We start from the raw sequence: 15,959 nt of genomic DNA, 5'->3' as shown, positions 1-15,959 counted from the left end.
GGTTGCTGGTGAGAGTACCAAGATGGCACAGTGCCAGCCAGCAGCTACGTGGGGGTACCTACCTGTCAAGCCTTTTTAAGAAATTTAATGTACAAATTCATATGTCGTCTTGAAGAGTCTGACAATCGTGTTATTACGATTTTAATTAACCCTGTGAAGAGTTCTACTCGGTTCTCTTCTATGATGTGGAGACATTGGCGCAACAGCCTCTACAGACTGTGAGCAGCTGTAGTTGTACTGATTTTATGTTTTTCTTTTGTTGTTTTTCTTTTTAATGTATTTATCGTTGTGTATGTGTCATGCTGTCTGTGATATGGACCTTGAGTCTGAAATAAAGATTGAATTTAATTCTGCTTTAATCCATTGGCCTGGGGCTGTATGTCTATGTATAGGTTCAGAAGAACATCTACTTTTCAAAATGACACTCACTCACTCACTCTCATTTAGATGGTGTCTCATGCAAAATGATTCCAAGCTGCTTTAAAAATATATATTTTGATTTGTATTATTATTATTCCAGGATTACCTCCATGTTGTGGACTCCCTGAATATTCCCACTCCTGACTCACAGTACCTCATGGATCTGATCAGAGACAGACACTGGGGAGAATCTGTGCTAATAGTAGATGTGTAAGTATCAATACTGTAACCTTTATTTATCCAGGGTAGCTTCACTGAGCACAAATGTCCTGCTTCACACTTGCATACATTCTAACCTAGGAGAATGTGTGTACAACACAGTCTTAAGTCCAAATTATACTTTCCGCGTAGATGCGAAGATACGCATGGTGTCCATTTCATCAGCAACTGTCCACGCAGACATCCGGGTGCTTCCCAGATTTTGTGACCATGCATACTTTAATGTGATTGTTGACTGCACATGCACAAGAAGAAAAAGTTGCTTTTGAGGAGTTGGTTTAGGAGATCTCTCACTACCACTGTGGTTATAAGCATGTGTCAATAATGGACTTGAACTCAAAGCAATGTTTATTAGATGGTATACAATCAAAAGTCCCCCAGAGTCGGCTATATCAGTCTATTTGGAAAAATAAGCCAAAAAAAGGTCACGGTACAATATAAATGTATTACATATTCATCAGCTGCTCCAGCTCGCATTGGCCTTTCATTTAACAGCATTCTGCGTCAGTCTCAAAGATGCCCTCTGTGGGTACAAAATGACAGCAATCCATTGTGGCAACAGAGAACTTTAAGCCCTGTGGGTATTGAGTGTTGCTCACTCGCTTCCCCAGCCAGTTCAGGCTGGGTATGAAACCGTCAACCTTCTGTCTACAAGCATGCTTCTCTAACCTTTAGTATAACTTAAAAATTCCCTATATAAACACTATCACAATTACATTGTTCACAATATGTTGTATTGATTTTAATTAATAGATTGCACCAGCTGCTGTCAAGGTTCCTAACTATGAGGTTCCTCCTAATTGAAATGTCCAGTGTATCCAGCAGGATATTTTATCTATCATTTATATGTAAATGAAGTCTGTTTTTAAAAGTGGATCTCCCATCCTTTAACCTTTTTGTTTCTGTGTGCCTTTAGGGGTGAAGAGTTTCCTGAAAACATGCTTCAAGCCACAGCAGGTCTCAAGTCTGTGAATATCATTCCAGCAATTGGTAAGGTTACACCTGGCAGAAAGTATTTAAAAGGATACATTATAAAGTATAGAGACAAAGTAAGGTTTTCCCTGAAGGTTCAAGTCGTCATTATGGAGCATAAGTTACTCTAGTCTTGTGTAGACAGATGATCGGAGATCTCCACTCGGTAGAAACAATTTGGAAATTTGTAAAAAACAAACTGCATTGCCGAACCAACTTAGGGTGGTCCTGACTCCTTCATATTGGGAGTGGGACGGTTTCAGAATTGGCTTTCAAAAGCAGTAGTTTGATAGCCATCATTGTTCTGTTCTAGCCCATACACTAAATTGAACTTTAACACTTTCCCTAGACATTTCGGTAGTTGGAGATTTCTGATCGTCTGGCTATGCAAGACTAAGTTGCCCTTGAGTACCTGCCATTGTTCACAACCACAATTTATCCCCTGTGGACTGTCAAAGAGTAATATAACCAGTGGCACCAGTATTATTTTATATAACGTTTATAAGTAATATCTCCACAATATTTCTATATTTTCCTATAATTAAATAACAGCCCTCAACAGCAAATAATTTTCTTTTCCAGGCCTGAATGTCCACAGCATGCTGAAGCACGAGTCTATCATCCTCACCCTGGAAACAGTCAAATTTTTGGAAAGCAAACTGCTTTGGCACGACCAACGTTATTCGCCTGTGTACCCGTATAAGTTGCCCTACTCTGACCTCCCATAGGACCGCCCAGAAAAGATCAACATGTACATTTATATTCATCAACACCTCAATTGGTTTCATGTCTTTATTTGTAACACAAACTTGTCAATAAATAAATGTCAATGATAAAAATAGATTTCATGTAGTCATTAATCTAAGTCTAGTGGCTCTTTTTGACTTCAAACGAAGGGTAACCCCACTTCCATAACCTGAAACCTTCCGTTTACGTTTCCATTATAACCAGAACCACTCCTGAAGGGGAAGGTACGTATAAAAAAGTATAAAATAGGGCTTAAGTGGTTAAACATGGCGGTGTTGTGTTGCTATAGGGGTTGGTTCCAGTGTTGTCATGTCAGCTTGACGAATCCAGAGCAACAGCACCACTTACTCCTTCCACTGGGTTCCCAGAACAGTTCTTGTAGTCAAAAAGAGCCATAAAAGGCATGCACAGCACAGCCAAAAAGGCCTAAAATCGATAATTGGGTCTGGGTGGTACGAGGCCGTTGGCCAAATCATTCCTGATATCCCAACGCAGGGCTGTGCGTTTCTTCTCTGTTGGCACAACGTAGGTATTGGGCACATATACTTTTCGTGGTTTAGGCTGGAAAAGAGAGAGAGAAACCTAAATTGCATTGTGTGCCAAATTCCAAATCTGCATTTATTCACACTTAATTGCATAAAATTGCAGATCCTGTTAGTCCAATACTTACCGGTGGAGGCTGATATGCAAGCTGTTCCTGAAAAGTGAAGAAAAACATTTAAATCATTCAATAAGTACCACGGGAGGCATTGACACTGAGGCATTGACACTGAGCCAAAACAATGTTTTAAAAGACAGTATGTGTAAGATAGTAACCTCCTGGTTTGATTACCCATCCCACATAGTGCAAAGTTAAAGTAGTAACTTGGACTGCATAATACTGTATTGTGTTGGATAGAATCCACAATAGACTTTTCACAGCAGACATTTTGAAAGGTAAAATGAGGGTGGGGAGAGGCAACCAGGCCCATGTAGTTAGGAGACCATTTGTGTACTATTGGCAAGGCGTGAGATTGATTATCTTGCTAAATTATATGATGTCAAACCAGGAAGCTACTGATTTTATGTGCATGTTCCCCAACTAAGAAATCAACTTATTTGTTATTTTCAAACTACTTACCCGGATCTCCCGATGTAGTACTTTCCTGTCCCTTTCTCCAGGAAGTTTGAATGTCTCCCAGTGTTGCTTGTATTCAAAATACCTTCGAGAGATTAGTGAGATTTATGTTAAAGTAATAAACATGTGTCTAAAGTCCAGGATGATGTTGAATGCTGATTTGACAGTTTGACAAAAATGACAGTTTCAGTATGGTATCGTATTCTCAAACGGAACTCATGAGCAGGACGCAATGTAATTTTGTTATTCTTTGCACTTGTCCTGTGTGTAGTTTAATGTTACAAAAGAGAATAGTCTGCACTGGTGATGCTGAAAAAGCTCCGCTGTATTATTATTAAGATTATCAGGACATATACAGTTTATATAGTTTATTGTTAACCGTGATTATACACAGTTGGTTCTGATCAAGAATTCTGATTGGCTGAGAGCCGTGTCATTTCCATAACGTTTTAAAGTAAGCACAAGTCCCTCTCGTGGTGTTCTATTGGTTTGAATCAAATGTGATATTTAACAACGGAAATTACACACAGATCGACACTTACCTTGTGACGGGGTCATTCTTCTTTAGGTTTCTCGTGTGAGGGTGACCCCGTGCTGGACGGATGACTGGTTAGGGAATATGAGTTGGTTAGCAAAGTATCGCAGTGGTCCTGTTGGACTGCTATTTGCTCGTCTACAAGCTCACACCGCTTCGCAGTGCAAGGAGCGTGTAGATCGGCTATTTTCACAATGTTTGCCTCTTTTTTTTACGTAATAGTCAATTTGGTTTAATTAAAAAGGTCTTATGTCATTATGTGCAGAAACCCTGTTTACACTTATCCTGTATGTTGGCTTGTTTACTGTTGAGTGAGAAAACAATGTTGCACATTTATCTAATCAATTGGGGACCCCTGGCTTGGGAACCGCTGTGCTAGATACTTACAGGACTTGGGTTTTGGCTTGAAGTCATGATCAGTCTGCATTCGACTCTGGCAGAAATGAAATAGATTTGTTTAGAGTTTTGAAGAGACATGGCATTTAATGATTGTGTATTGGAAATATTCTAGACCTGCAGCAAACTCATCTCATATAGACAGAAGTTACAGAAGAAATATATTGACTACACTTGCCTCTATAGCTGTTACATCATATGCAACACGAACTACACCATAATATCTGTACATTCTTCAACCTGTACATAACTCTTTGCTCACAACAGAGGATGTATACCGTTTATTCTGTATATCCTTATTGCTAAACAATTCAACTCAAACTCACTTTAACCTTTTCTTAAATGGTATTATTTTATATTAAATATTGCTACCACAGTACGTGGAGCATGTCACACAATCATTTCTGCACATACAGTTTTTTTTATTTTGAATACTTAAGATACTTGGTTATTTATTTAGTTATATTTTCGTCGTAACGACTACAATACCCACCATGCCTCTGATGTAGGCTTCAAAGGCACTCAATCCATCATTCTCCGAGCTCTGTTCGTCACTCTGACTTCTGCCGTCTTCAAACTCTGGTTCAGAGTTTTCCTGGGTGGGCATGGACACATGCAGGCCTCCCAGACGTTCTTCCAGACCGCTTACTGCATCTGCAGGGGACAAACCACAAATGTACAGTTAGAATGACTTACTAAGTGACTTACTAAGAAGAGATTTACTGTGTTTTTTAAATAAACAAACTGAGGCTTTGTAGAGCCTCTCTATCATATTTTGTAGGGAATAAGCATAAAATATGTCTTCAAACATGTAAGAGTTTTAGGAGAAATTATTCATAGTGACCCGTTAACTCAACATCTATTCATTATATAGTAAGTGAGTACAATGTTTTTCTCTGAGGGATGTCAGGCTTGTATGTCGAAGCATTAGGAACGCACTGATGATAACTTATTTTAGACTTCAGCCATGATCTGACACGATTTTATTATGTATATAGACAGACAGACTCGAGCAACTTTCAATTTCTTTGCTTTGAAATCTTCTATTTTAGCTTAGGATTGACACAACAATCCATCCCAGAATTAAATGAAAATAAGGCATAAAACTGTACTCTAGTGATGCAACAATAACTATTTACCCTGTCTATAGTTCCCTTCCCATTCCTCATAAGGTTGATGATTATACGTCACGTAGATGGAATCCACTTTGGAATCAATGAACTTGATGTCCTTATTGCTTGAGGACTCTTCCGCAGCATCCTCCCAATCCAACTCATCTTCCGCTCCTTTCTCCGCTACTCCTTCTTCCTCAAGTGACTGCATCTCTACCACCAGCCTTTCATAATCTTCATCATCATCAAGTGCACTCTGCTCATCCGTGGGAAACCCGCTGGCCTCCACCTCCATACCGTGGTGCTCATCTTCCCCCTGTGATCTAATATCTGGAACACCTTTGTCGTCAAACCAGGCATGGAGGTGTTCGTCACTCTCATCTTCCAGAGGCTTCCGGCCTGTTGGACACTTACGATCTTCTACCTCTGCAATGAGATGCTCATCTTCCTGAGTTGTCATATCTGTAAGATCGTGAAGATGATCATCACTCTTATCTTCCAATGGTTTTGCGTCCGTCAGACATGTATAATTTTCTTCAGCATTGCAGGGGTCATCTACTTCTAGTCCTGCATCTTTGATATCCTCATTGTCCAGATCTGTGTGTAGATCACATCTAGGATAAGCTTCATTTGAATCATGTTGACCATCCTCCAACTCAGCCAACAGATGTCCGTCTTCATAGTTTAGCATGTCACCGGGCTCCCCACCGTCCCCGCCATAGTTAGAAAGAGAACAACAGTCCTGTTCGCCGTCCCTCGTCTCAGAGAGGCACTGAGACGAGGGACTTTCTCTGTCAAACTCGGCGATGGTACTGCGGTCGTCTCCGCAGTCGCTCCCCTCTCGCTCCTCCTTCCACACAGAGTCTGGTCTGTAGGTGCCGTAGCCGGATGTTAGCATGCTCAGCGCTGGACTGCAGCCTCCTCCGTCGGTCCTTTTCTTGTCATTTTCTTCTGGAAACTCTCCTCCGACATCGCCCTGCGTGCTCTGCTCACTTTCATTTTGCACGGAAGGGTCTGAGCTCTCGTCCTCAGAGATTATGGACTCTTGCTCCTCACACGCACGTTCAATGTCCTCGTCCTTCTCTTCCTCCGACGACTTTGGACTGTTCTCCTCTGAGCTCTCATCCTCACATTGAGCGTTGTACATTTTGTACATGGTTAATAGAAAAAGAGGCCTTGTACACCTGCTGTGGTGTGGTCTATAGGTGAACGAACTGCTGAGGCAGATGGCTCAAGACAAGTACTATAAGAGGATTAGCCAGTACTCAAGATCCTTAACTCTAGCCTATTGTCAGCGCTCTGCTCCCAGTGTCACAGCACCCAATACTGGAGACCAGGGGGATTGCATCTCTAACTTTTCTATCCGAGGCAAATTAACAAATAAAATATGAGTGCTGGCTTAATTTCAAAATGTCATTATGTGTGGAAAAAATAACCTAGTTAATAAGTTAATGCTCGGTTCTTTTTTTTCAAAGATGATAGTATAGTAGTAGAGTCTTTATTTGATTTATTTTAGTGTGGGTGTGTACATTGTTCATTACTGGATCTCTCCTTTTGGAATTACGGGTTTATTATATACTTTTCAAAAACCTAAATATGGATGCTATCTTTCTTACCTAAGTCTTCACTGTGTACTGATTCATCACACACCACACGTTGTCCTTTATGCTTCCTTTAGAAAAAACAAAACAAAATGTCTTACAATAGTATTGTTTCACTTGACAACAATGACACAACATGTGTAGTTGGTATGAAGCTTTCTGAAACCTGAATGGATTTGTAACAAAGCTGTGATATTTAGTGTTATCTGACAAAAACCCTGACAATTTCCACATTTGCACCATTTTGTCCAAACTCTTATGTCTAGTGGCCATTAATTGTCCAAAGCAGGGGCCTGATTGGCGATTAACACATTTAAGACCTGTGATTCTACAAATGCCTTCTAAATCAGTTCTCAAACTTTTGTGCCAAGGAGGACCCCCAAATTGATATATATTTGGCCACGGACCCCCCCATCTGAAAATGCTTTGTGCCAGGGACCCCCAAGAAGAGACGATTTGTGATAAGAAAGAATATATAAAAATTAAGACTTTCATAATTTTTTTCAAAAATATGTGCAAGCTTGCAGGGCGGCACGAAGTGACGAGCTGTGAGCTTGTAGATCTGCTATTTTTGAGAACCACGGTTCTAAACCAATGTTCTAAATCTTAAGAGTTTTCTGAAAAACCTATGTTGCCATGTATAGCTAAAAATCTAAAATGACACAGGTAGTCGTTTATAATAATCGTGAATCTTCCCGTTGGTGTGATATTATTACCTCAAAACCTTTCTCTTGATGAAGTTCCTCCCACTATGTGCCTGTCCTCCTGCGTCTCTGTCTGGGGTGGATGTCTGGCTGAAGGTGTATCGGGTGTCTGTTGGGCCGGGCTCCACCTCTAGACTGATGGGAGCTGATGAGGGCCGTGTGGACTTGGGAGCCACTGAGTGCTGAGCGTAAGAGTCACCGTATCCATCCATCCTGGTCCCATTGTATTGATTCTGACAGGGCATAAGTACCTATGTAGGGTGGGAATAATACAGTTTATCAATAGAGGTGTAACGATACAGTAACTGCATCGACGCGTCGATTTTAATTTCAGCTATCCAACAATATCGATATGTAAACAGAAAAATATCGTATCGTTTGACTTTGTATCCAATCGTTATGCAATGCAAATGGAAGGGAAGAGAATAGAGCACCGAAGTCTGACTGACGTAATTTCCGCATCCTACCAGGGTCACATCTTTTTTTCCTCCATTCAGAATTCCCATAAACATGTTTAATATTGCGTTAAATAAGAACTGTGTTCCAAAAATCGAATGAGCCCGGCAGTTTGACTCATATGGATATGAAGCATCAACTGACTGTGAGAAAACGCTAACGTGGCCAAATTAGTTACATTTTCGCGAGAAACAGGCTTTATCAAATATGAGTGACTGACTATCGTAAACGATACAGAGCCACCTACCCGATAATATCGCCGGGACAGTTTGTTTATTTTTGGACCACAATTCTTATTAGACGATTCTAAGATGACCCAATGTTATTCTCCATAGAGAAATTACTTCTGTGGCCCAGGGGATGAACGAGTGACGTCAGGACTTCGGTACTCTATATTGAACCTTTGAAACAACCCTTGGACATAGTTATTAATACAGTTGACAAAAAAGGTGACAAAAAGGTCTGTTTATGCAGCCTGTTTTTGCAGTTTTGCTATGGGCAGTTCTGCTCGTTTTCCCTGCTCATATGTGTGGCTTTCATAGTGTGACACGCTATGCACAATCTATACTTCACCACGTCACCTGTCAAAATATTCACAATTTGAATGATACCAATCCCCCCCCCCCCAACGACAAATGAAGTATATTAAAACAAAGAGCAAACAACAAAGGTTCCCCAGACAAACAACAAAACTATTAATGCACATTAAATTCATACAGGCTGGGCAAGTTCAATGATGACTAGTACATACCTGTCTTTCTTGGTCTGGATTACCAGGATGCAAGAAGAACCCATCACCAGGGTCTGCAATATAAGACTGATTAACTGTGGAGAGAAAGATAGCAGTCAGATTACTACAACAAAAATGAATTTTAACTTCCCTTTATTATAATGTTACATAGTATTGTACCATTTCCTCCCTGAGGACCGACATTATTAACGGAATCTTACAGCACTTGGTAACTTTAACAATGTTTTGACAAGAAAGCTTGCTTTGCGTTTCAACATTGAGCTTATTTAAAACAAATTTGGATGGATGGTTTCCAAACTTGAAAGGTACACATTATCCTAATGATATATACATGAAAAGGCTGTGGTGAAACTAGATCATGGGAAGTTGTTCCTCAAAGCAAACATCTAAACCACAACCTAACCATTAGATGAGATGTTTATACCGCGTGGTCAGCTCCATAAATTAGTTATTACCTCAGTCAAACCTTATCATTCTGTTTTACAACAATTGCTTTGCTTCTACCATCTTCTCCACCCAGAATAAAGATGCTGTACAAATATGATTGTAAGTTACTAGCCTTCAATCAAGACTATCAGATGTATTTTATCGAGTCTGACTTTTGCTTTCGTATCATAGATACGAAAGCAAAAGTCAGACTCGATAAAATACATATATGATAGTCTTGATCCAAGGCTAGTAATTTACAATACAGCAGTGTTGATTTTGTCAACTAAAACTATGACGAAAAATGTTTGTCGACTACATTTTTCACTGATGAAAACTAGATACACTAAATAAAAACATAGCTACGATGACTAAAGCTAATAAATATATTGACAATTTCGTCAATAAATAAAAATGTGACTAAAATGTTAGTGAGGGACTAGTGGAGAAGAGATCCAGTAGAACTAAAAGACAAGTCATTTTATGTTTGGTTGCGCTCAGGTGTTGAACTCTGAAAATGCTATTTTCAGCATGCAACCAAGTGTAAAATCATCCATTACGACGCCATCAAGGCACCGCCAACATAACATTTTAGTCGACAAAATCAACTGTAGATTTAGTCGACTATAATCTTACGGTATTTAGTCGACTAAAACTAGACAAAAACTAAAACATTTCGGATGACTAAAATATGACTAAAACTACATGGAATGTTATTCAAAAGACTATGACCGAAACTAAATCAAAAGTTGCTGTCAAAATCAACACTACAACACAGACACATACCTTTTTCCTTGATGACCGCAGGAGGACTTGGCTGGGATGAGACTGTGTAGGAGTTCAGTTCAAAGGATGATGACTCATCGTGGGTCTTTGATTTCTCATGTCGTATCAGTTCATCGAGATCTAAAGATTACAGATTGAGAGACAGCGTTGGGTGTTCTTCCACTGTCCTCCTCAGCCCACACAATATGCATGTTGCACCCACGTTTAAGAGTAGATAGAGTGATACAAAGGCGGATATTTTTGGGGTGGGCAGTCCCTAAGATGACAGACCCATTTAATAATTAATACCTAAATATATATATATATATTTATACAGTATATAAGAAAAGAAAAAGACAGATATATTGATCAGTGGTTCTTCTCAACCTGTGGGTCGGGACCCCCACATAATTTATTTATTTTTGTTGGGGGAGGGGGGGGTTCCCACATGACAGTGAAGTGACAATTTAAGGACCTTTTATTGAAAGAAAAAGACCATTACTGCATCAAGTAATCAACAAACTATACTATAAAAACGGGTCAAACATTGGCCAAATTATATAAGAAATAGGCAAAAAAATCGGAAAATATTTTCACAATATTTATCTGTGGAACCGAGTCAAACAATGTCTCAACTCTTACAATTCCAAGTGCTTGTCGGGGTGGGGGGTCCCCAGTTCAAATATGATTATTTTGAGGGGTCCCCAGTTCAAATATGATTATTTTGAGGGGTCGCGGCCTGAAAGGATTGAGAAGAACCACTGATATAGATTATAATCTACCAACCTCGTTTGAATTGACGCAGTCGGTGCTTGGGTATGTCCCTGTACCCCAGAGAGGCCAGTTGATGCTCTATCTCCTCTTCAGAGAAATCCAGAATGTTGTCCATAACACTCTCACACACACACACACACACACACACACACACACACACACACACACACACCAGACCTCCTCCTAGACACACACACACACACACACACACACACACACACACACACACACACACACACACACACACACACACAGTTACACACCTCCTCCTAGCATTACACTGTTACAGGAAATGAGCAGTGGTGGAAAAAGTACTCACATTTTTTACTTAAGTAATGTAGAAATACTCTGTTACAAGTAGAAGTCCGCAACAAAAAATGAACTTGAGTAAAAGTACAAAAGTATTGGTATCAAAATGCAATTAAAGTACCAAAAGTAGAAAGTACTCATTACACAGAATGTCCCATTTCACAAGTTTTCAAATGTATAACATCTTTTGAAAAAATATCTACAAGCTCACGATGCGACGCATTGTCAGCTTGTAGATCTGCTATTTTCAAATGGTCGAAATGTACATAGGGCTGAAGTGGTTAATGTATGTTTTGTAATAATAATCAAAACCTAAGGTTTTCAAATAATTCTAGTGGAGTAAAAGAACAATATTTGCCTCTGAGATGTAGTGGAGTAGAAAGAAGTAAGAGTAGAAGAAGGAGAGTAAAACCCTACTCTCCTTCAAAACTGCCCTAAAAGCTTCAGGTGGCTGCAATTCAAAACTGGCCACTGTAAAAGTCATAACCTTACTGTACACATATTTTTGTTTTTTTAAACTGTTTATATGATGTTCTGCATAGTAGTGTATATCTGTCTGTCATTTAATGTCACTATGAATTGAGTTCATGGGGACCCCATCTGAAACAAAAAAGTACTGAACATTGGAAATACTCCAGTATAGTAAAACATACCTCAAAAAGTACAGTACTTGAGTACATGTACTTAGTTACTTTACACCACTGGAAACGAGCCGTTAAAGAACCAAACCACAGTCAATTCATGAATTGTGAATGCAGCAAGGTATCACTGCTTCAAGGACAGAGACAGAGTAACAGAACACCTTTAATACAGGTTAACGTGATATCTGATGTCTTTCTACCAACCACACTATCCTAACGTTACCTTTAAACCCCAACGAAGCTAACAGCTAGCAGCAATGAAGCTAATCTACTGTGTTGTTGTTGGGCTAGAAGTTAAAGTTCCAAAACAACCGCTTTGTTGTGTCAAAAGTCCTATTTATATATGATGTTTGATGGGTTTGTATCCTACCTTTAACACAGACGGGTTGGTGAAGGTATCTAGTAATACGTTAGTCCATAAAACACAGCAGAGCTCCAGTGTTGTTTACAATAATAAAATCCAACACCAAGACAACAACACTGTTATAGCCGTTTGAAAGGGACGCCCTGGTCAGGGTTGCCAGGCAAGCCTAAAAAGAAGCGATTTAGGCCAGTGAATCTCAAACCTTTTCATATCAAGGACCACCTAATCTCCCCAAACCCAAAATGTATTTGGCCGCGGACCCCCATCTGAACATGTTTTGTGCCAGGGACTAGGGATCCCCATGAAGCAAAGATTTGAGTTGGCGTTAAAAATATATATATTTGAAGATTTTTCAAGATTTTTCAAAAACAGCAGATCTACAAGCTTGTAGCGCGGCACTCGGTGTCGCGATATGAGCTTGCAGATCTTCTATTTTTAAATAGCCCAAGTATAAAAGGTTGGTTAAAATGACTGTGAAGCCATGTTAACACATTTTGCTGGGGACCCCCTGGAACCCCTCGACGGACCCCCGACCTCACTTTGAGAACCAATGGACTAGGCCACATGGGTCTATTTGAAAATAGCAGATCACCAAGCTTGTAGATCTGCTATTTCCACAAAAAAAGAATAAAAGAAAGAAAAAAGGAATGTTATTAAACAACACAAATCTTGTACGGGGTTCTTGGGCAGTGGCACCAAATACATATTATTCTGGGGGTCCTTGACGCGTTATTATGAATCCCACGCCGCGTCCTGGATTTAGACCCGCCTTACGTGTCTGATTGGCTCCCCGGCAGGCATAGTTTTACTGAGGTTAGGGTTAGGGTTAGGTTTAGGCATAGTCTTACTGAGGTTAGGGTTAGGGTTAGGGTTAGGTTTAGGCATAGTTTTACTGAGGTTAGGGTTAGGGTTGAGGTTAGGTATAGGCATAGTAGCAAAAACGAGAACTGTCAATCACAGCGACTACTGACCAATCACAGCGCCCGCTCAGCGGGTTTGCCACGACGCGGTGTGGGAATCATAATAACGCGTCCTTGACATGAAAATGTTTGAGAACCACTGGTTTAAACAACAATAGGAAACAAGCCCCAAATAAGCAACTACACTTTATCGTTTCAAATATTTTTATTTTATATTTTATTGTGAAGCACAGGAGGATACAAATATACAATTTCTGTTCAAGTATATGGATTGCTTCCTTTTACCCCCAAAAAAACAAACAGACATACACACAAAACAGCAACTACACTATAGAAAAAAGCCCCAAAAAACTCAACCCGCAACTACCAGTTTTACAAGCGACTTTACAGAAAAACAAGCCCAAAGTCGCTTATAATAAGCAGACATGGCAACGTTGGCCCTAGTCATGTCTTTGCGGATGTGTGCTGCTGTGTTGGTTTAGAAACAGCGCCCACGTGTGTTTTGGAGAACCGTAAAAGAATCTACTACTATAATCTAAAGCAGAAATGCATTTATTTTGCATTTAAGTTAAGTTACTTACCCGGTTGCCCCAAATGTTAACTAGTGGTCCGGAGTCTTTGTAAAATATATTAGTCCGTATTTTTCCGTCTGTGGCCGATTCTGTCGGAAGTTTCCAATGGGCGGTAGTCACGGGGCGCATCCGGTGAAAGCCGGAATTACACTCAATGTAAACAGGAAGTAAACGAGTGGGGAAAATGGCGTTTGGCCACAGACGGGATTAAAACGCATGTCCATTGAAAGATACGGACTAATACATTGCACAAAAACTCCGGACCGCTAGTTAATATTAGCCCAAATTGCCAATATGAAGCACCTTATATTTTGCATTGTACATGTACGGAGAAGTATGGGCTTTACTGAAAGTCCAGGGCATTCTGGGGGGGTTGTTGCTAAGACGCTCGTAGCAATAAAAATGTCAAAATACATCAAATACATCTACGATAGTCTTGATATAAAGCTATATTAGGCCTATATATGTGCAAAAGTATAGAGGGTATGCGCATGCTTAAAGTGAATGGCACATCGAGTGGCAAAGCAACATGCAAAGTGAGTTTAACATTGTTTAATGTTGTTTAATGCAATCAGATATGACTTTTCTGTTTGGATGCATGGGCTGTCAAGGCCAGAAAGTATTTTTTTGACACTCAGTAGTCATTCCTGCATAACTTCCGGGTTTGATGATGATTGATGTCACACGCATATCCTCTATTGTAGAAAATATGGACTTTTTCTACAATACAGTATTTTAAATACAAAAATACAAGACATGTGGGCACAAGGACATCTGGGCACCAAAACCATCTGGGCACTAGGGACATGTGGGCACCTGGACGAGTGGGCACTTAGGGGTGGATTTAACTGGGCACCTGGAGAGGTGGGTACCAAAACCATCTGGGCACCTGGACAAGTGGGCATCTGAATTTGGGTTCGTGTCCACAAGTGTTTTTCTTTACTTTACATAGCATGCTTTTTTGTTGGTATAATTGATATTTAACCCACTGTTCTTTTCCTTCTATTTTTTAACAGTAGGCTACTAATTTTGATCTATTGTTTTAACAGTAGGTTACTATTTATCTCCATTTTTCTATTTTATTTGTATTAGTTTTTTTTTAATTAATAATAATAATAAATGTATTAGTGTTATTATTTTATATTTAACAGTAGGCTACTATATATTTTTCTATCATTTTATAGTGTACTGTTTAGCTATGTTTTCTCTATCTTAACATTGATCATTTGGCAAATCTTTTGGTATCTTTGATTATTTTTGGTATTTTACTGTTTTCCCAATTTGTTCTATATTTTTTATTTATTTAGTAGCCAATAGTTTGTTACCCCCTTTTTCTCCCCAATGTAGTCGTTATGCCAATTCACTCCTCCCCACACACATTTCTGTGTTGTCACTGCTGTTATAACCTACTGACTCACCTGCCAGTGAGGAGCCCCCACCGGGAGGACGTAGAGCCTTCGTCCTACTCCTCCCGCCCAACACTCCCTGCTGACACTGTGCCACCTGAGCACCCAATTTGACCTATTTTTTAGCACTACTTGTATTTTGGCAAATAAACACTTATATTGTGCTTTTGAGCTCGTTGTTGTGTTGTGTTTGGGGGTTTAAAGAACAGTGGGTTAAATATCACTTACCAACAACAAAGCAGCATGTTATGTAAAGTTAAAAAACTCTTATGGACACAAATCCTAATTCAGGTGCACACTCATCCAGGTGCCCACATGTCCCTATTGCCCAGATGGTTTTGGTGCCCAGTTGTCCTGGTGCCCACCCAGGGGCGTCAATTGGGTATGGCAGGCTATTGCAGCTGCCATACCCTGGCTCCAGGGGAGAAAAAAAAAAAGAGTACTTTTTTTGACAATAAATCGGGAAAATCAGGCAAAAATAAGAATTAAATAACATAACCCTAACCTAACCCGAATCCTAACCCTAAAACCGAAATAAAGTAACCAAAAACTGGAAAAAAACGAACTCAACCCGCCCAGAACCGCACAAAAATTGGGGGTGACCTCATGCACGCGCGCTGTGCGCGCGTGCATGAGGTCGCGTGCATGCTGCCATACCCTAGCTTTTGCTGAACTGACGCCACTGTGCCCACCTCTTCAGGTGCCCAGTTATCTCCACCCCTAAGTGCCCACTCGTCCAGGTGCCCACATGT

At 40.0% G+C, this 15,959-nt stretch overlaps 2 protein-coding genes across 2 annotated transcripts in view; one reads left to right on the top strand and one right to left on the bottom strand.

Annotated features, from left to right (window-relative positions):
* The window catches only part of mrpl4 (mitochondrial ribosomal protein L4), a 33,036-nt gene extending 30,592 nt beyond the window's left edge, over positions 1–2,444 (top strand). Inside the window, exons 11-13 of the mRNA XM_084043390.1 lie at positions 521–630; positions 1,556–1,629; positions 2,194–2,444. Coding sequence (XP_083899516.1) covers positions 521–630; positions 1,556–1,629; positions 2,194–2,339 — 330 coding nt within the window. The 3' untranslated portion in view covers positions 2,340–2,444. The remainder of the gene's footprint in view (positions 1–520; positions 631–1,555; positions 1,630–2,193) is intronic.
* A 328-nt stretch (positions 2,445–2,772) lies between these two features.
* On the bottom strand, positions 2,773–12,426 carry hyls1 (HYLS1 centriolar and ciliogenesis associated). Its single transcript, XM_084043401.1, has 13 exons — positions 12,316–12,426; positions 11,168–11,178; positions 11,008–11,137; positions 10,243–10,362; positions 9,031–9,104; positions 7,836–8,074; positions 7,135–7,190; positions 4,900–5,060; positions 4,398–4,443; positions 4,018–4,081; positions 3,479–3,560; positions 3,029–3,055; positions 2,773–2,919 (listed from the first exon to the last, which is right to left on the bottom strand). The coding sequence occupies exons 3-13, from the start codon at positions 11,108–11,110 to the stop codon at positions 2,785–2,787; spliced, it is 1,107 nt and encodes a 368-aa protein (XP_083899527.1). The 5' UTR covers positions 11,111–11,137; positions 11,168–11,178; positions 12,316–12,426; the 3' UTR covers positions 2,773–2,784.
* Positions 12,427–15,959: the final 3,533 nt, after the last annotated feature.

This window comes from Gymnoscopelus microlampas (assembly GCF_963454915.1).
Source record: "Gymnoscopelus microlampas genome assembly, chromosome: 2".
Lineage (NCBI taxonomy): Eukaryota > Metazoa > Chordata > Actinopteri > Myctophiformes > Myctophidae > Gymnoscopelus > Gymnoscopelus microlampas.
Note: the sequence above shows the minus strand (reverse complement) of the source record. Positions and strands in the feature narration are given on the sequence as shown.